General features: G+C 39.6%; 1 protein-coding gene across 3 annotated transcripts in view; it reads left to right on the top strand.

Moving 5' to 3' along the window:
• Positions 1-21,382, top strand: part of EVA1C (eva-1 homolog C) — a 47,896-nt gene that overhangs the window by 14,106 nt on the left and 12,408 nt on the right. For 2 of the 3 annotated variants that reach the window (XM_063127585.1, XM_063127584.1), the window contains exons 2-4: positions 2,925-3,121; positions 8,200-8,323; positions 15,693-15,845. In XM_063127585.1, coding sequence (XP_062983655.1) covers positions 2,925-3,121; positions 8,200-8,323; positions 15,693-15,845 — 474 coding nt within the window. The remainder of the gene's footprint in view (positions 1-2,924; positions 3,122-8,199; positions 8,324-15,692; positions 15,846-21,382) is intronic. The other variant, XM_063127586.1, reaches the window with a different exon arrangement.

Below are 21,382 nucleotides of genomic sequence, written 5' to 3'. Positions count from 1 at the left end.
ATCCTGCTCAGGCTTGTTTATCCTGTGCACTTCTGAAGAAGTATAGCTATAGTTTCCAACTAAAAGAGGACTCCAGAAGAGAATCCTCTGCGTCCCATTAATTGAAGTGAACAGCAATAGCTCATGTTCACTTTAGTTTAGGAATTTAACTTAAAGATTTTGGAAGCAGAGACCTCAGTCTAGTCTAGAAGATTTGAACCAGATCTGATGTATGCAGTATTCGTCACCTGCCACAGTAAATTGAATCTGACATTTGGCTTCCTGGCGATATTGGTATGCACTGTTAAAAGAAGTTTCTAAGCGTTGTGATTGCTATGGAGAACAAATGTTGCAAGTGCAAGGCAGAAACCAAAGAGGCATTAAGGGTATAGGTTTTTAACAGTCAGGAAATAGGACTTCTGCACCTTGCTCAGTTCTCAATCTGCCCAGAACATCTAATTCCTAACCTAGTTTTTCCATTAGTACATTCCTACAACCATCCTTTCTAGCCATCTCAATTCTATGTTTTGGCAAAAATTTAAATATTCTGGAAAAACAAAACACAATGTATTGCAGTCAACATAGATTATGCAAATTCAATACACACACTTGTCTTTCAATTACTTTGAGTTCTTTTGTGCATAGCTATCAGTGAGAAGTCTTTTTTTTTTTGGCTCTCTTCCTTCGCCCAGAAACTCAAACTGGGCATGAAATATAGAGGCGAGACTTAGCAGCGTGAGACCTGAAGTGTAGCATTCTGTGAGCTATTAATGTTACCGCAGAGTGCAGTGCCTGAGTTAAGCAATCCACATACCAGTACATCACCAGTTTTCCTTATCAAAGGGCAGCAGCCAAATCTCATAACTATTTATATCATCCTTTGTGTACAAGTATGGATGCATTGTAATAACATCACTGATGTTTTAAATGCCACCTGGAGGGATAAAATGTCTTTCCTATCCAGCTCACAGCATATTTTTTTAATTATTAAACAAATAAAAGATACCTGCATGCATGAAGCAACGGGAGAGGTTTTCGGGTTGTTTTAAAAGCCATTTTTAGAACTGAATAGTGTAATTGTTGGTGGAAAGTGCTTAGATACTGGAATAGGAATTTGCAGGATCAAAGTAACAGTTAAGATGCTCGGGAGCTCATTCAAAAGTCTGCATAGCTAATATTCTCCAGGGAATACTGGGCTGCTTTGTACATGGGAACTTTTGGTTCCAAACAATTTGAAACCTAATCTGTAACAAATTTAGGACCAAATTCTTCAGTGTTGTCCTGAGGGGATGCTACTTACAGATACTTTTCTAAGTAGGCTGCCTTTAAACTATGCTACCAACACACAGGTGTCTTAAAGAGGTCATGTTTTACTTGCAGGCTTTATACTTAATGGATTCTGGTCCTAAGTGGAGGAGCAAGAAAGACATATAGTTGGGCAACTCTCTGGTTCTTCTTCTGAAGGAAACTCTGTGATGGAAGAAACTATACCGACCAACCATTTCCTTATAAGATTATATTACATGTAACAGCATAGGAGTGCCCTTTGGGCAAGTGCTGGCAACTTTACGGGTTTGTTTTATTAACAGTAACACAATAAATTACTTTGCATTGGATCCAGGATCTGCCCTCTATTGGCTCAAAAGAAGGTGCTGCCACTTGATTTTCAAATGCATTTTCAGGGTGCTGGAGGGATAGTTATGGGGAGGAGGAAGTCCAGCCCAGTTGCACTTGCCTGAAACTGGATCCAAGAAAAAAAATATTGCTATAAACTTGCTGATATTGATTTTGGATGTGTCTTTTCATGCTAAGTTTGGCTTTAGATAAAGTATACTAAACTTTATGGGTTTGTTAATTGATTCACATTTTGCACTGACTGGGTACTTCTTTACATTTTACTGGTATGTTCATAGTAACATTAGAATGGGTTAGGATGCAAGTTGAAACATTCTAGAGATGATATTTAAACTGAGTGTTCAAAGTGATGCATAAATGTGTGTGTTGGAACTCATATATATATATATATATATATATATATATATATATATATATATGGGGTTTGAAATCATTCAGTGTGGCTGCTTGTGTGGATCTGTGTAGTTCTGTGAATCCGAGTCACACTGTGGAAATCACTCCCTCTAATTTCAGAGGACATCGTTCCACCTTGGCTAAGAATGCAGTAGCCAGAAATTCTGGGCAAACAGAAGTCAGTGGAGCTTTTTTCATTGCACTTGTTCCTCACACTTGCAACACCACTGGAATATTACTGAAGATTGATTACTGCAACTGATGAACTGAACTGAAATTTAATATCCTAATAAATATAACCATTCTTAACGTTCTCCTCTTGCTCTCCCTTATCGAGGGACCTGAAGAACACCTTCTACAATCCTCTGCATTAAGATAGAAACATTCAGTAACCTTCCGTAGATCATATAATTCAGATCACAGTGCTCTGCCCTCATGAATCCTAATAGGGTCATTAGGGATACATAGATAATACAGAAGAAAAAAACATAAAATGAAATGAAATAAATGCAACAGCCATGTATACAAAAAGCGTTTCATGACTTTCCCAAGGCCACAGAGTAGTTCTATCGCGAAATCCTAGTTACTTTTTGATAAATAATTTATCTCTTTAGGTATCTCATCATTAGTAGCTTGTAAAATTACAGTAGCTTATAAAAGCAGCGAGTTGGATTCAGACTTAGTCATACTTAGAAGACCAGTTGAAATCAGTGGGACAAGTTAGTCATGATTAACTTAAGTCCTGTTGATTTCATGGCTCTACTCTAAGTATGTCTACTTTTGGATCCAACTTGTTTTCTGGAACTAAGAGTAAACCTGTTTTTATCAAGCCCAAATATCACTACAGTTTTCATTTTAATGTTAGGGGGAAACGTTATATTTCCTCATTAAATTTAACACAGCTAAATGTTTTCTAGGTTACCTAACCAAACTTCTGCAAAACCACACTGTGTATGCCTGCGACGGTGATCGTTTGAGTCTGCAGTGTCCTCGGCATTCTACAATAAGTGTCCAGTCTGCATATTACGGGCAAGCTTATCAATTGTGTAGCGCACAGCACCCTGAAGCCATGATGAGGGAGCCCCTAAACTGTGTGGCATCTACTACCTTGCAGGTATTACATATTGTAGTATTTTTTTTTTAAAAAAAAACACTTCAAAATGCGTCTAAATAATTATTCTGTTGTAACTTATTAAAATTCAGAGTAACTTATTAAAATTCAAAGTGAGGGCAAATTAATTAATTAATGTTACATTTGGAATATAAATAGCCTCATTGTGGCTGGAAGGATTGATTAGGCTTGCAGATGAGTAGGTTTTTGTATTTCTCAGGGACTTATAACCATATTAAACAATCAGGACTCATCAGACTAAATCCCTCCATTCCTGTGTCCCTTCAGAATATGCAGGGCTAATTAATACTGGCTAATTAATACTGTTTTAAATTTATATTGCGTTCTTATAATTTTTGAACAATAACAATTTAAAGTACAGAACTTTTTAATAAACATTCGGCTTTTTAGGTAAAACTGGTTTGCAGTTGGGTACAACAGCACAAAGCTTCCAAAACTAGGCTGAATTATGATGTGGCCAGCCGTGATTTGGGTCTGTGATACAAGCCTCACAGGGCCAGTTCATCACAAGCAAACAGTAATCCAGCTTGGGGAAAAGAAAAAGAGAGAGAGAGGAAGAGTCTTGCCACAGACTCAGTGGTTGTATGAGCTGTCTGTCTCCCACTTTTGCAAAGCAGACTGGGACAAAAGGGCTCCAAACAATGGGAATGCCCATTAAGATTCATGTCCAATGGTCCAACATTAATTGGTGCCAAATCCACTAATTTTGATGGAGTTGTTTTGGCACTGAGTTTAGGTCAATAGACTTTCCTGAAAGGTTTGAATCTAGGTTGCCAACAGAACAGTTCCGGCTCCAGCTTCCAAGGAGCAGCAGAACTTCACTTATCCTAATCAAAACAAAGCTGTATTGAAGATTGGCAATAACACATATGCTGAAACACCCACAGTGCTAGATTAAAAATGGAAAGGTTCCAGGCATGAAGGGTATTTTTGAGATCCCTGCCTCATCCCTGACCTTTATGCCTCACTGAATGATCTTACAGTCATCCTATAGATAAATAGACAATTGTATAAACATGAAGGCAAGAATTTTGTCCTGAATCATAGTAGTCCCCTGCCTCAGAAATCATGACAGTTCTGTTCATCATGCTAGACAAACCAGTTGTATTTAAATTTTTCTCACCTGGGAACATTGCTAATACGCTCCTGTGTGATTGTACCAAATCAGCCATTGTTTCCTAACTTTAATCAACAACTTAAAGAATATGAATGCAAATTATGTTAGACAACAACAGTACGGTTCCTGACCTTGAGAGAACCCTACACAGTAGCATCCATAATCCTGTCAATTTGCATGAGTGTAGAGCAATCCTTCCTACACATTTCATAAATAGGTCCTGCTGTGTCTCAGGTAAGTTACCTGTGACTAAGGCCCATGAACTCAATGGGCTTACTTCTGTGTAGACATATATAGGACTGCACTATGGATCATGTTGAGAGTTTATATTCGTGGCTGATTTTAGAAGCAAGCTCACTGCTCTTTGACACCACTTGGCATTTTATCTTGTACTTTAATTTATTGAAAACAGGACATAATGTAAGAGCTTTACATCTAGTATCCCGAAGGCACAGTGGCTCAATAAATAAATAAATAAATAAATGAGCTCAGGGACATAAAATGTAAGGGCCTAGAATTCAACATCTGAAATTCATTTAGCAAAATGGACAAAGACCACATGAAAATACTCGGATCTTGGACAGATATCTTGCAGCAGGGAGGTAAAAGAGCCTTTTTCTTATCTGTATTTAGTTTAGGGAGATTTTGATGGTTCTCGAAGCGAAGAAGAGGAAAAGAAAGGGGAAAGACTATGGTAATGCACTGGCTACAATTACAATACAGGATAAAGGTTATTGTGGAACTACTCAGGTCGACCCTTACTTTTTAGTACTTTATATATTATAGTTATTTGTTGTTGTTTTTAATGAGAGTGGACATTCATCAGTCAATATGTTTAAGTTGTTGGAAAGGTGACATGTTCTCATGGCCTGGAGTCCATTATTTTACTACCACATGGTTTCTTCCTTTTCAAGGGCCGTAAAGGCAGGCACACAGCAGGCATGAACAGCACAATCCTGTGTTTACTTGGAGGTGAGGTTCACTGTGTTCAGTGAGGATTGCTCCCAGGATTGCTGTCTTAAGATGGAACAGATAAACTTGGTTAATTAGTCAAAGGACATCATCTTTCAAGCAAATGAAAGAAGGATTGCATATCTTGATGTCACCACAACTTACTCTTTCATTTGTATTCAAGCTGTCGTGTTCAAATCCTTTTATATGAGCATATTATTTATTTAAAGCACTTTTACCCAGCTCTTTAGCCAAAAAGGTTCCTAGAGGAGCTTAGAAATATCAGTAATAAGACCGTCCCTGCCCTCACTCACACAGTCTAAAAGATATCACATGACACCTAAGGGAAAAGGAATGGGGAGGGAGGAGGGCAAAAGATAGCTCAGGCAGCCTTTATTAAAGTTGATGTTCTTATCACAATCAACTGTGTTGGAAAGAGTTCAGGTAGACTGACTGAATGACCACTGGCTAGGTGTCAGTTGGGGAGACCCAGAGGCAGCTGGTCTCCCAGCACAGGTGAGGGAGTAGCCTCTGCTACTCCCTCTTATATCAACTCTAGCCATTGTTCTGATAGATATCAAAATATTGATGCTAAACATTTTCACATCTTTGTTATATCTTTGCAATATAGAAGTAATTATAATGCACATGTCATTGCTAACAAATAAAAAACAGCGCATTTGTTAGATAAAATCATAATGACCCTTTTCAAAGCAATGGTGGTTAATCATTTTGAACTAAATGTGTCCTGTGAATCCTGACTTAGCATGTTGTGTGAACCATTCCTAACCATGGTGGCTACATAACTGTGATTTAAACATGGTTAGAGGTTTAACGTGTTGTCTGAACAAGCCCAATTATAGTAACAGTAACATTATTAAAACTGGAAGTCAGCAAAATGAAAAAATAACAAAACGCTTACAGCAAGTGTCCTTGGTTGTCTTCATTTCTTCTTCTCACAAGCATTAATAAAGATAATTTAGGTTCAAAGGTTAAACTACTTCAGAATCCTAATTGATATGAATTCCCAGCGTTCATAGAACAAGCCAGGAATATATTCTCTCAGGCTACCAGAGGGGCAATGAAGTTCAGTCCACCATGTTGAAAAGAAATAACTTGAAGGTTGTGGTTGCAACGAAGTCAAACATTTGTTGCAGAAAGAAGCCCTATGCCTTCTGCAGTTTTATACAGGGGCCTGGTATTAGTAGTAATATTAAAAGTTCTTCAGTAAAGAACTATATTTTGGTGAATGCTATATTTTGGTAATGTAATGCGACTTCCTCGTATTTTTTGTGTGCAACAGTGTTGGTTGGAATTCTGGTTTCATAAGCATGACTTGTATGCTCTTTACTGCAGCTAACAGTTGAAAGGTGACCTTTGGGGCCATGTGAAAGTACAGCTGTCCCTATAAAAATGTGAGGTCACATGATCTTTATCTTGCATCCTTACTCGCATGACATCAGGACTGAATTTGGCCTAACAAATCTTTGGGGATTTAGCAAAATTTGTGCAGAAAAATTCTTCAAGGCCATCGCACATCCCAATTGACAAGTGGACATAGAAAAATAATAGCATCTTTTATAGATATGTTGACAGAGCACTCAAATGAAAGATATATGTCTGGCAGTGTCTTCTACATAAGCACTCTAATTCTTTCAAATCTCAGATATATACAGTATAGCAAATTGCTGGCAACAAACTCTGATGATCTCATCCTACTCAATCTCTGGGACAGAGAGCTAACTCAAGCACAGTATTATTTTAACAGAAAGAACAAAGAACATTATACAGGAGTCTTTTCGCTGAAGGGATAAAAGAAAAGTCAGATCCCTCCTAATTTGTGAGTGTTCTGACTTAATCCAGTTTTGAGTATATTTGTCAACAGATCTTGTTGTATAGCCAGCTCAATGCTAAGAATGCAGTCTAATACTGTATATGTCTATTCAGAAGTAAGCCCCATTGACTACAATGAGATTTATTCCCAGGTAAGTGATATAAGTCTGCAGCATTGAGTTATAAAAGGCATCACTTATAAAATACTGTGGCCCAGTTTGCATGATCACTGTGTCTTAAACAAGCCACAGTGACTTGTTTAATCAGCTGCATGTGCCGGGTACCTTTTGCCTAATAACCCGCCTGGGCATGGCTTGTCATGTAAGGTTTTAAGATATTGGCACATTTCACAATCCATTTACAGTACCTCTTTGGACATCAGTTCAAGTTCACTGCTTTATATACAAATTGTAATATCCTGCCAACTTTTCTAATTTCTGCTCAGGAAGTACTCCTTCCAGGAATTTGAGAACAATAGCTAAAAACAAGTTGTTTCTTAGTGGTGATTGTAGCAGCAAGTCCACAGCGTATAAAATACCTGAAGCCTAATCAGCCCCTCATATTCATTCATTCATTCATTCATGACAGTAATGAATTATGTTATATGTAAGGAATGAATTATGCTCCGTGTAAATTTCAATGATTAACACCTTTCAAAGTATCATGCCAGATGATTGATTGGTTTTTCATTCACTGGAATTTGGGGCAGGATTAAAACTAGTAAACCAAACAGCCACTATTGCTGTTTTTAATTATGAATTTAGGCCCCTACCTCCTATTTCCAAAAGCTACATGAGTTCTTAGTCTTAGGGTTGCTTCACACATGACAAATTCTAGAATGTTAGCGTGTTGTAACAAAATCCTGTTTTTCCGATGTATCTGTTGCCTTCCAATTCATGAAGCAGTCCTAAGAGGGGATTTGAACCTGGTTTTCTCACATGCAGATCTGCACTGTAGAACTGAGGCATTCATACTGTTATTTCACACTGTTTGTCTTGGTCATCACTGTATTATTACTATAAGCAGTAATTTTGCCAGTGTTCCGGGTTACGAGTGGGTAACAGCTATCATGAACAGATCTTAAAATGTCAGAGTTTGAATTGTTGTATAATATCATAATCTGTTTTTCAAGACTGTGCTTTTTTGCTCATTGTTTTAGAAAGTAATGGATGAATGCCAGGACCTGAGAGCCTGCCAACTCCTTGTCAATAGTCGGGTTTTTGGACCTGATCTATGTCCAGGAATCACTAAATACCTCCTAGTCTCCTTTAAATGCAAGCCTAGTAAGTAATCTGTAGAACAGGCAAGTGTCATTGTGTGTGTATGTGTTGCTTTTTGTTTTGTTTGCAGTGCCAGTGGAGAAGCCCTTGCATGGATCTATGCAAAGCCCTGAAGTGGACTCCCCAATCACTGTACCAAAGTCTGTGACTTTTCCTAGGCTCATTATACTTCACTATTCATATAGCCACATCTGGTTGGCAATATATACATAGTAATTCTTCAGAACCAAAAAGCTGCCATTATGGGTATTATCAATAAATAACTGCAAATTACCTTTGCCAAATTGTTCCTACATTCTAAAAGGACATAACACATCTAGTGAAGAAAATAACCAAAATAATAATAATAATGGACTACTGAGACCCAGTTTGCATGTCTCAACAACCCAGGTTTTTTTTAAACCTTGGGTTATTATGAATCGAGCGAGATTAAGCATGGTGGCTGCCTCCGACTGATCTCTCCCGCTGCAGGGAGGAGGAGCTGAACAATCCAAAGTCTGGGAGTCCACCAGACCATCCAGAGAGCAGCAGGTGATGGGAGCAGTGACAAACAGGCCTGGGTCCGCACCTGTGCCAGCATTCTTGTTTTAAAACATTTTAGAGTTAGGAAGCAGCTGACTTGGTATGTACATGGTTACAGAGGCTAATTTAATTATTTCTCCTTTAAATATATATTATCCTTTTCTACAACAAAATGCCTCTTATTCCCAAATAAATATATTTAGGATGAGGGTAGCAGAAGTAAACCTCATTTTGTTTCTGTAGTTGTAATAGTGCTAAGATTTAAAGGAGGATAAAATCCAAAACTACACATACTCAGATTTTTTTCTTCTTTATCAGGGTTGATAAACAGGATTTTGTTTTGTTTTGCTTGCTCTAATATATGAGGAAATGTAGAAACAGTTGTGAAGCATGAATGGAGGGAAGAGAGAAGAGAAATGCCATTTGCGTGCTTCACAACACCTGAATATCTAAAGAGGTCCCACATAAGACGATTAAAGGCGCAGTCCTATGCATGCTTAGACAGAAAAAAGTCCTGCAACTCCTAGCATTCCCTAGTCAGCATGGCTGGCTGGGACAAGCTGGGAGTTGTAGGATTTTTTTCTGTCTAAACATGCATAGAATTGCGCCCTAAGTCCAGAGTCTAAAAAGGGGTGGGCAACACACATCTACTGATGCCCCCTCCACACCGCTTGATTTGGCAATAGCGGATATTAGGAACACACTATCTAGTTGACAATTTCTCTCTCATCCTCTGTCTCGTGTCCTTTCTTTTTCCATGGAAAGAGCATGCTTAAAATGAGGTGACAGGGACTTACCAAATATCACCCCTATTTGTAACAAAGTTGAAAGAGAAGTCTGAGGAGTAAATAATACCACTCTTTGAAATGCCCTTGACACATACAGCTCTGTGTGTAATATTAATAGTTGGATATGTTCCAACAGCCAAAATCTGTTTGTTGACTGAATTGAGATTTCTAATGTAATATTGTTTTTATTGGACAATTCAAATATATGAACAATTTTTTATTCTAAGACTAAAATAGATTTTCTTTTTAGTTTTCTTTTAGTAATTTAACATTTTTTATTGAGGATTATAGGTATTTAGATGACAGAAGTTTGGAGCTCAAACTAGAAAAAGTTCATTGTGACTAAATTTCATTAAGGTCAATGGGATTTAAGAACTTTATTCTCATTTATTTCATCCAGACAGTCATGAAAGGGGTTCACTGGATTGTGTCTTTACTTTTACAAAAGCAGTCTCCACTGTATTTTACTTAGTAGACTTCTGTCTGTTAAACAACTTGAAGAAAATGTTTCAGTGAATGCAGGCAGCCTAATTCCATTAATTTAAATGTTCCATTGGGTTGAATTTAGCTGAGGATAGATATGCATCCTGGTCCTATGGTTATTTACTCAGAAGAAAGTTGGCCTTCCTAGAAGCCTATCCCATGGTACTTGTGCAAGTGACTAGAAAGTGACTAGTGTGCTAGGGATGCATAATACAGGATGAGTAGGAATTCACATCTCCATTCACTCTCTACAGTACAGATGGATGCTCTTTTTCCAAATATCCATCACAACGCAAATGCATATCCATACCTAATGTGTGTGTTTGGTTCCCAGTTGATGAAAAGATTCCAAATATGGAAATACACTTCTATCCATGCATTTCTTTTGCTGGATCAGTATTAAAGCTAGTAACTAAGTACCATTGAAGCTAATGGAAGAACTTAGTCATGACTGACTCAACCTTGGGGCAGCTAGGGACAGCCGACAGAAAGCTCTGGCGTGGGCTGGTCCATGAAGTCACGAAGAGTCGGAAGCGACTGAACAAATAAACAAAACTTGAATCACCTTGCTTTCAAGAGGGCTTAGTCCTTTCTAAATTTAACAGGATTAGGCCCCTCTTCTTTAGTTGTTTGCTCAGTTTCACTTATTTGCTTAAGGCCAAGTAGTTATTGCTGTTCTGGAGAATATTCTCATGTTATCTTACATTTTATTATCCTTGTTCTTTCATGTTCACTTTTAATGCCAGAACATGGTTACTTGTTTGCCTACTGGACAGCATATGCAGGTTTTGGCATAAATAATAGGCAGCCATGGGGGAAATGCCAAGGACTTTTGAATGATGTTGTTTCCTGAAGTTGATAAAAACATACGTCAGGGTATTCTCAAGGAAAACAGAACCATAGATCGTTAATGTTTCAAATTAAAGAATGAGTTTTACGTCTCTGGAACACTGTTCCTAAACACATTTACATGAAACTAACTCCTTTTGATTTCAAATAGATGTGTTTGGGGCTTGCAACCTTAATGAAGCCAGTTTGTTTTGTCATCGAAAACAACAGTGTGTTGTGGCACCTTAAAGACTAACAAATCTAGAATAATGTACGCTTCAGTGTGCTAGAGTCCACTTTATCAGAATAAATTTGTTAGGTTTGGATCCAGACTTTTTCGTACTTAGGTTAAGTCGATTGAAATCAATGGGACTTAAGTTTGTTTTGGGTGCTTCCAGACGGAGGATTCCTAGCACTACAAGTTAGACAAATTCCTCAAGGAGGAGGCTCTCAATGGCTACTAGTCCTGATGGCTATGTGCTACCTTCAGTATCAGAGGCAATATACCTACGTACACCACTTGCTGGGGAATATGGTTGGGAGAGTGCTGTTGCAGTGTGTCCTGCTTGTGAGTTTCCTGTGGGCAGCTGGTAGTTCACTGTGTGAACAGAATGCAGGATTAGATGGATCCTTGATCCGATCCAGCATGGCTCTTCTTACTTTCTTATGTACCTCTCAGAAGGCATTGTGCAGCTGTTCCATCCTTTTCTCCTTAATGGATTTTTTGAATTAAGAAAAGATGGGGAAAGAGGTGAGAAAACGCAGGTGGAGTGTACAAGTAGAAGATGTTGTCATCTGGACTCCTTGTAAATTTTCATGGATGAGGTAACACGATGGCACCATGAAAGCTTCATCTGGAAGCAGTGGAGGCTGGTGGCTCTGTTTTCAGTGGGGGGAGGTCAAGGCATTCTGGGTTTTAGTCAGAACCAGCCAGAACTCTAAAGGAGCTATCCAAGGTGCTGAACCTATTTGGCAGGGGTTATTTAGCTGTACTGGTGGCTCTATTTTTGGTTAAGGTTCAGCACCTTGGATAGCTTCTTTAGAGTTCTGGCTGGTTCTGACTAAAACCCAAAATGGAATTACAGCTGCACCAAAAACAGAGCCACAACCCTCCTCTGTCTGGAAGCAGCTCTGATTGGTTTTGTTGGCAAAGCTAATTGGTTTGATTAAGGCTACAATTGCAAACGCAACTGTTTGAAAGCATATCCCATTGAAATCAAAGGACTTCGTTTCAAATAAATGTGTTTAGGAACTGGGTGTTTAAACAAGACTCTGTTGTTGTTGCTGTAACAGACAAACACGGTTACTCCCCTGTCAGTTCTGTCACCAGTTTCATCTTGAGGCTAACCTTCAAAATCCTAATTGTGACATATCCTACGGCTACACCCCAAACCTGCCGCCTTGTTTCTAGCTGCTCCAGAGGAACAATTTCTTTCAGCCCTGGCAAGATAAGACACACGCACACACCGCTGCACGGAAAAGGCTTTTCTGCATAGGAAAAAAAGCAGAAAATGGGTGGGCCTTCATCAGCCTACCCCATCCCTCAGGATGTGTTGGACTACCACTCCAATCATCCCCAGCCAATACGCCCAATGTAGTCCAACCTATTGGGAGGTAGCAGGCTGGGAAGGGCTGATCTACAGCATCATCACCTGTCCTTGACTGCAGAGGCCTCACACAAGGACTTTTGGAGAGTGGGATCAGCATACCAGGTGGTGGAAAGAGACAGGAGCCATCTACATCCACTAGGGAAAAATATCTCTTTCCCCTGCACCGCAACCTTGCTGTCCTTCAGGTGCTGAATCATTTCCCCCTCCAATCTTTCAGAGGTAGCTTGTATTCTAAATAATTTCCAGTGTTTTGCCAAAAGAGCCTGCCTATGTCAATAAGATCAGCCATACAGCTGCAGTGGTCAGATGTTATTGAATCTTCTGGAAGTGATCAGTAGCAACTCTTGCCAAAACCTCTCAATATATGGTACTTTCACCAGAGACGTAGATAATATACCATTGTTATATCATTTTAATGCTGTGCACCTTTACAATTTAGGCGTAACGAACATTATTTATGGAGTCTGACTTTGTTACCAGAATTCAGTCCTAGCCTAAATGTTTTCCATCTTTCTTTAAAAATGCCCTTACTTAACGTTTATTAATGACATAAAAATTGCCTAGCAGATAAAGAGAAACTCTGTTGGATTAGACTGTCTAATTTAGAATCTTGTTTCCAGCAGTGGCCAGTCAGGTGCCTCTGAGAATCGTGCAAAGCAGGGAATAAATTGTACAAAGAAAGGCTCTCCCCTCTTGTTATATCTCCAGCACTTGTTATTCAGAGGCACACTGCTCCTGAACAGGAATGTTCCACTTAGTTAGTAACCATTCACAGATCTCTCCTCCATCAATTTGTCTAGTCCTTCTATAAAATTAGCTAAACTCCTGGCCATCATCACTTTCTGTCACAGTGAACTCTGGATAAGAATATTGTCTCAAAAGTGGCTAAGCCTGCAATACTATACACCAGCCCTCGTCAACTTGTTTTGCACTACAACTCCCAGCAATATACCCTTACTTGGGAGGAAGCTCCATGGAAAACAGTGACTTACCTCTGAGTAGACATGAATAAGATTACACTATCAGTCCCTTAAGCTGTGCTTTTTAGTTTAAGAGTCCAATTTTTTTTAAAAAAGGTTGTTTTGAAGTACTGTTGAGGCAAGTATGCCCAACTTCTTGCCCATTTATTCATTTGTATTTATGTGTTATCTTTCAGTGCCTCATGCTTTTGTTCCAGGAGGAACCCCTCATCTACAAAGCTAGCTTACAAAAATGCACCAAAACAACATTTACATCAACAAAATAATATATATTAAACGAGATTTTAAAAATCACATAAAGCACACAATCCACAGCAGATACATAACACAGAAAACAGTGGCATCATAGGAAAAACAAAAAAAGCACACACACACACACCCCAAATAGTCTAGCAGCATTTGTCGGCATCAGTGTCCGAAGTCCCCCTCCCTTTTTTAAATTTAATTTAAAGCCAGGTTTACACAGCTTGCTGGAAGGTAAATGGTGACTGAATCAAGTTAGCCCCCCTTAGGAGAGCATTCCATAGCCACCACAGAAAAGCCCACTCTCCTGTGATAACCTACCTCACATCAAATTACTTAGGATCTCTGCGAGCATATTGCATCAACGAATTGGAATGTTCTGAGCAGCGCAGACAGGGATATCGCACAAAAACAAGTATGCGCTTTCAGTAGTGAACTCTTTTTGTTAATGAGCCAGAATTAAACCCAGTAACATAGGAAGACTAAAGATCATGAACCTAAAACTGTGGTCCCCAAATCATGACTCAGAACTATATCTCTTAAAATCAGTGAGGGTTAGTTAGAAACAGAGAAATTAATAAATGCAAAGTACTCTGGTTTATCTCATTTTATTAAAGGCATGGATGCCTTAGATTCTGTCCCCAGATGAAGGCAGATCACTTTTCTCTGTCCACATGATCCTTCCTGCACATGTACAGAATTTTGTAGGGGAAAAACTTCAGTGTGAACTTTGATACATACATGGATGCAGCCAAAATTATGAAGTAGTAATTCCTATGGTTATACCAGAGACAGAGAGAGAGGTGCTGCTTCTAGTTGTATCTTCATAATCCATTTCACACTACAGTGGCTAGATGCAAAAAGAGGACAGGGCTCCTGCACTTTTAATAGTTATGTAGAAAAAGGGAGTTTCAGACAAGCTGCACCTGCTGAAATCCCCTCTTCTGCACAATGACTAAAGGTGTAGAAGATCTGTCATAAGAACATAAGTGCCATGCTGGATCAGGCCAAGCATCCATCTAGTCCAGCACTCTGTTTACACAGTGGCCAACCAGCTGTCAACCAAGGACCAACAAAGCAGGACACGGTGCAACAGCATCCTCCCACCCATATTCCCCAGCAACTGGTGCACACAGGCTTATTGCCTTGAATACTGGAGATAGCGCACACCCATCAGGGCTAGTAGCCATTGATAGCCACTGCCTCCAGGAATTTATCCAGCCCTCTTTTAAAGCCATCCAAATTGGTGGCCATCTACTACATCTTTTGATAGTGAGTTCCATCATTTAACTATGCGCTGTGTGGAGAAGTACTTCCTTTTATTTGTCCTGGATCTCCCACCAATCAGTTTCATGGGATGACCCCGGGTTCTAGTATTTTGAGAGAGGGAGAAAAACGTCTCCCTTTCCACATTCTCCATACCATGCATAATTTTGTACATCTCTATCATGTCTCCCCTTAGCCTCCTTTTTCCAAGCTAAACAATCCCAGTTGATGTAACCTTCCCTCATAAGGGAGATGCTCCAGCCCCTTAATCATTTTAGTTGCCCTTTTCTGCCCTTTTCCCAGTTCTATAATATCCTTTTTTAGGTGTGGTGACCAGAACTGTACACAGTATTCTAAGTGCAGTCGCATTCTAGTTCACACTGATATTCCTCTGTGTCAGGGGTGCGGAACCTGTGGGCCTCCAGATGTTGTTGGACCCCAGCTCATCTGCTCCACAGGATACCTGCACCCACTCTGTATAATCCCGTATACCTGGGGATGCTTAGTGTGCATCATGTGGACAAAAAGAGCAGCCACTTGTACTTCATTGCCATCCCACATATACTAGTAACAGCAGATCATTCACAAAATCTTTTTTTCTGTTATCCAATTCCCCCTCATAAACCAAGGTGCCTTTTTCTTTCCTTTCTAGCTGAATATAAAACCAGATCAGTGTGTGAAAATGAAGAACTGAAACTCCACTGTAAGGAATCAAAGTTCCTTAACATCTATTCTGCCTCATACGGCAGGTCTGCGCATGAGAAGGACATCTGTTCGACAGAAATGGGCCGCCTCCCTCAGTTTGGTAGGTTGATAAAGCCCCCATCAAATCCCTTACTTCTAGAATCAAGGTGCTGCAAAAATCAAACACTGATTTGTCGTAGTATCAGCTACATGCCAAGGAGTATCTATGTTAGACTGGGTTCACTCTTACTGACACCAACATGGGAGTTGCTTGCTTGTGGCTGCTTCCTACACACTCCAGAAACGTAGGAATGGAAGAACCATGTGGGATGGTGTGGAACCACATGGAAAGAACCATGACAGTGTTCTCCCACACAGAATCCTCCATATTGGGTTCTTCCCACATGATGCTACACTCCGTTCTGTGTCCTCCATTCCTGTGTTACTGAAGGGCATGAGAAGTGGACAAAGAGAAGCAGCTTGCATGATACTGCTGGTAGCTCTGAACTGATTATTGTGGCATGAGCTTGTTACTTTCCCTGTAGATCAGGCTTCCTCAACCTGGTTTCTCCAGATGTGTTGGACTACAATTCCCCACATCCCCAGTTAGCATGATAAAGCCCTACTTCAAATTCCATCTTGGCTAGGGGCTGAATTGGCCCTCACAAGATATAGGCCCTTCTCCACTGCAGCCCTCATACTTTGGAGTACGGGGTCCCCAGGAGACATTGTTTATTGAACTTAATTGTTTTATTTATTTATTACATTTCTATGCTGCTTAATAACCAAAGCTTGCAAGACTTTTGACAAGGTCCTTCACTGAAGACTCCTGAGCGAACCTAGCAGTCATGGGATAACAGGAAGCATCCTTTTATGGACCAGTGATGGGTTAAAGAAAAGAACAGGAATAAGTGGTAAATTCTCCCAATGGAGGGAGGTAAACAATGGGATCCCCCAAGGATCTGTATTGTGACCAATGTTTTAACTTGTTCCTAAACCATATGGAACTGAGGTGAGCAATGAGGTGGCCAAATTTGTTGATGGTACCAAATTATTTAGGATAGTGAAACAAAAAGGGATTGCAAAGAGCTTCAAAAAGATCTCTCCAAACTGGGGAAATGGGAATTGAAATTGCAAATGCAGTTCAAGGTAAGTAAGTGTAAAGTGACAAAAAATCCTAACTTTACATAGGTTTGCACAACACAACCCTCAAGAGTGGGTTGCATATTCAAAATGGCAGATATACACACCTTGCATCCACCACAGCCTCACTGTGGGTTAAATAATACCCCGAAGGGACTGTTGTGTTATGCAAACAACATGATTCAGACTACACAGATTAATCTCATGAAGGCTATTCTCTTCATTACCACCACATTCATACATTGGTCTTACTTGCACCCTGAGCAGTCACTCATTTGATCATTTAAATCTATATAAAGATATAGTCAAATAATTGCTCATAGCATCATAGGATCATAGAATAGCAGAGTTGGAAGGGGCCTACAAGGCCATCGAGTCCAACCCCCTGCTCAATGCAGGAATCCAACTTAAAGCATACCTGACAGATGGCTGTCCAGCTGCCTCTTGAATGCCTCTAGTGTGGGAGAGCCCACAACCTCCCTAGGTAATTGGTTCCATTGTCATACTGCTTTAACAGTCAGGAAGTTTTTCCTGATGTCCAGCCAGAATCTCGCTTCCTGTTGAGCCCATTATTCCGTGTCCTGCACTCTGGGTTGATCAAGAGGAGACCCTGGCACTCCTCTGTGATTTAATCCAGCCTGCAGATCTAATTTTCCATGTCCTTGATTCAGAAATGTATATATGGAGCATTTTCCCTCTTCCTACTTTTAAATTTTATATTGCTTTAAATAGTGCAGTCTTAAGTAAAAGATTGTTTATTCTACTCAGCATGTTTCTCTACTCAGAAGTAAGCCCAATTGAATATAAGTCAATGGGACATACTCATAGTGCACATGCTTACATCCTCATTCTGGAAAAAAAAAATCCCAATAGCTTCATTAAACATTAGCCCTATACCTGCAATATGCCTGTCTTTGAGTCTATACTGATTTTGAAATATCAGATATATTTCACCATACACAAAGTCACCAAAGTAAAGAAAAACATCTAACTAACCTAACTTCAAGAATGGCATTCCATTGGTTGTTGTTGGCAGAAAGGATAAATGGGCACACATACCCTGCACACATGGAAGTGATTTGCATGAGTTTCTATGGATTGCAGCCATAGGGTACCTTTCAACCACCAAGCAAAATATCAGGGGCATGAAAAACTATACATTTTATTAAGAAAACAGAAATATAGGCATGGAAAATAAAGGAAAGCCAGCTAAAGTATTAAAACAAAAGGAATGCCAGGTCACCAACTTTGAATACCATTGTAAAGAATTAACAGGATTCAATGCTTAGTTAAACATTAACTCCACAGTTAAACAGGATTCAGGGCTTCAGCCCAAAGCAAGGCTTGCTTACGTCTTAGTTCCAAGAATGCAGCATGGATGCATTTAGTTAGTGACATTTTAGCCTAGTCAAAGAGCAAACTATACACAACACTTAGTCAAAACCATCTGCATTTTAAAGACAATAAAACCCCATCTAGGAATTACTGGTGACATAGGACTAGTTCCAAGGGGCAAATTAGGCAAGATCTGTGATCATATTTTCTGTTTCTATATTGATTTAAGAACTTTTCTATGCAAGGCTGTTTATCACTGTATCTACTTTTGGTTTCATCACAGAATTGAGATCCAAGCTCTTCAGAAAGAGCTTTTTGTTTTTTGTTTTTCCACTACATAACCTCTAGGTGGTGCTGTGTTATAGCAGAATAGCACAAATATACAAGTAGTTCTTCACTTTCAGAAATAATGCCCCATTTTCCTCCACTCTAACCCCCACCCTAAAAAAGTGCTCTTAAAAAGTAGAAGCAAACCTGGAATATCATGACATCGTTTAAAGAACCTGTAAACAAATATAAGTAAGGCATCCTGAGCACATAATAAATGTCTCATGAACAAAAGCTCTAAAAGACAGCATGAAGATTATGCCTATGTAGTAAAAGATATGTGAAGTAGCCCTAAGTTCTTGCACCTGGCTAACATGGAGATTTAGATGAGAGATATTACTGCTCTTCTCCCCTCCTCTCCCTTTCAAAATGCCTGGGCATCAGAGTAAATTGGATAGAGGAGGGCATTCCCTAAAGTAGAGTTAAAGGAAGTTTATGCCTGTATTGTCCAATTTCGCAGCAGTAGTTACAATAATACATTGATTTGCAATTGAGAGCAGGTGAAATCATATGAGGTGTGTGTGTGTGTGTGTGTGTGTGTGTGTGTGTGTGTGTGTGTGTAATGAACAGACCTTTTATTCTTGAAGGTATAGAATGATGTGTCACAAAAATGTAAGGGGATTTTTTTTCCAATATCTTGCCCAGTTGCCCATGGCCATCCATTGTCTAATCACTATTTTGACATTTGCTCACACAATGTACAATGAATATCAGTCAGCCATAGAATAGGCTCATCTTAGGCTGATTCCAGGCATGTGAAAGGTATGGTTAATAAACTGGAGATTCCTCCACATCAGGGTTGACCATAGGGCAACCAAGATGAAACATATGCACCTGCCTGACTATTATTTTACTATGCCTACTGATGTTTTGTATGTGTGTCAGATTAACATTAGCTCCTTCCTTCAAATTCCCTCCTAAAAATTTAACTACTTTAGTGAAGCAGTGGCAAGCATCAACATTTGTCTCTTACCTTTACTGTACTTGCTTGCTGACGGCTCAGCAGCATAAGCTCAGGCACCAGGTGGGTGAGAAAAGCACAGCCAAATCTATGTCAAGGCTTTCCCCCACCCCCCTGCCCTAACCCAGCATTGCACTAGGTAGCCATCAAGATGTGCCTAGTGGCAAGAGTGGCCCAGAAGTTCAAAGTATTATTTTCTCCTTTGGGGCTATGAGGATTACACATCTGTCTCATAGAAGGATTGTAAGCCTCAACAATGCTTGACTTTAATGCCTTGAAGAACCAGGCGAGTTGGCACAAGTGCATATGAATGTATTTCAATACAAGTGATGCAAAAAGCAGGGTAGTAAAAACTGGGGCTTGGTTACTTGGACTTAATGTTCCACACAAATTACCTCCTGTCTATTCCAAACTGTATAGCCTGCCAACTGTTCTGAACTTGACTTGGCTAAGTTAGAGAGCTACAGCTCCTTTCTGTTGTGTTCATCACAGTGTCTTTTCAAACTACATCATTTTCCTTTCAAATTCCTATTGATGTATGAATAGGCACAAGACTTAAAAGGAATTTATTGGCCAATGGAAACTAAGTACTGTGCCAAGTGGAGTTCACCTTTGCAAGGTCGGTGAAAGTTTTAGGTTAACACGTGCTTCTAAAACGATAAATTACTCTGATTCACAGAAGCACACTTGAAAGCTTAAGCAATAGACAATAACCTGTTAAAAGGTTCACATTTTGGGCCACATTAGCTGTGATGTTAAATGAGTAAATGCATTTAATGTATCCAAGTTTTTCCCTTCTAAATAACAGCCGTGGGGAAGGGAAGGGTGGATGAGAAATCAAGATCAGGACTGTAGCATGTGGGAAGAGAGGTTTAATCCTCTCCCCACTGCCATGATTCCGATGAAAATCACTCCCCTGAAGCTACTGCTAGACCTGGAAGGAAAGCATTCACTGGAATAGCAAATACCTTTGGCGAGGGTGGGGGGCAATTTTCACTGACTCTGTGAGGGGGTGTTAACCCTTCTTGCCTGCATACTGCAGTCCTGATCCTGATGCCCCTTCCCCCCTCAGCTGTTACTAAGGATTAAAAAAAATCAACTAGAGATGTTAAATACAGCCATCCATTTAATGTCACCTCTTGTTTAGCCCTCAAATACTAAGATGTGTTTTTAATTGAAACTAGACCTGCATTTATACACATTTCACACACCTTTAAAACCCTGATTTGTTTGGTGACAATTCAGTTCTGTTCACACTGTAGCTCAGAGATGCAGAGTATGCTTGCAAAGGCAAATCTCAGCGTAGCATCTTCAAATCCAAGGCTTAAATGGTTTGCCCACTGCAAGTGATCTAAAATCTTGCAATCTGTCCTGTTTTTGTGGGGAGGAATCTCTGAAGCCACCCTCTGTATGCTGAGAAGAGGCTTTGCTCACAGGAACTTCCCCACATGGCATTTCCTACTACAAGGAGAGTTACAACCTGGGTGGATCTTTCTGTATGTAAAGCATATGCTCTACCACTGAGCTATGTACCATACTGCCCACTGTCATGTGAAGATCATTCATCAGTCTTCTTTACAACGTGCATCCCTATTGGAAAGTCATATTGCTTTTCATATTCATGAAAGAAATTACAATGTAAGCGTCATTTTATTGTTTAAAAACTTTTTAGCTATATCTGGCTTGAACCCTTTGTTACTTTTCAGTAATTTCACACTCAGGTCTTTGATGCTAAACAATACTGAAGTGGAGGGGGAATACAGGAGTAATTTGCAGACTTGGCAGGGTAATTGATTAATTAATGCAACCTCCTTGCTCTGACAAGTGAATGAAGTGCTATGGAGGCCTTCACGTTTTACTATTGTTATTGACAGATTAGCATAGAGGAAGCC

Source organism: Elgaria multicarinata, chromosome 5, assembly GCF_023053635.1.
Source record: "Elgaria multicarinata webbii isolate HBS135686 ecotype San Diego chromosome 5, rElgMul1.1.pri, whole genome shotgun sequence".
In the NCBI taxonomy this organism is placed as follows: domain Eukaryota; kingdom Metazoa; phylum Chordata; class Lepidosauria; order Squamata; family Anguidae; genus Elgaria; species Elgaria multicarinata.
This window is presented reverse-complemented; position numbering and strand designations above follow the sequence as displayed.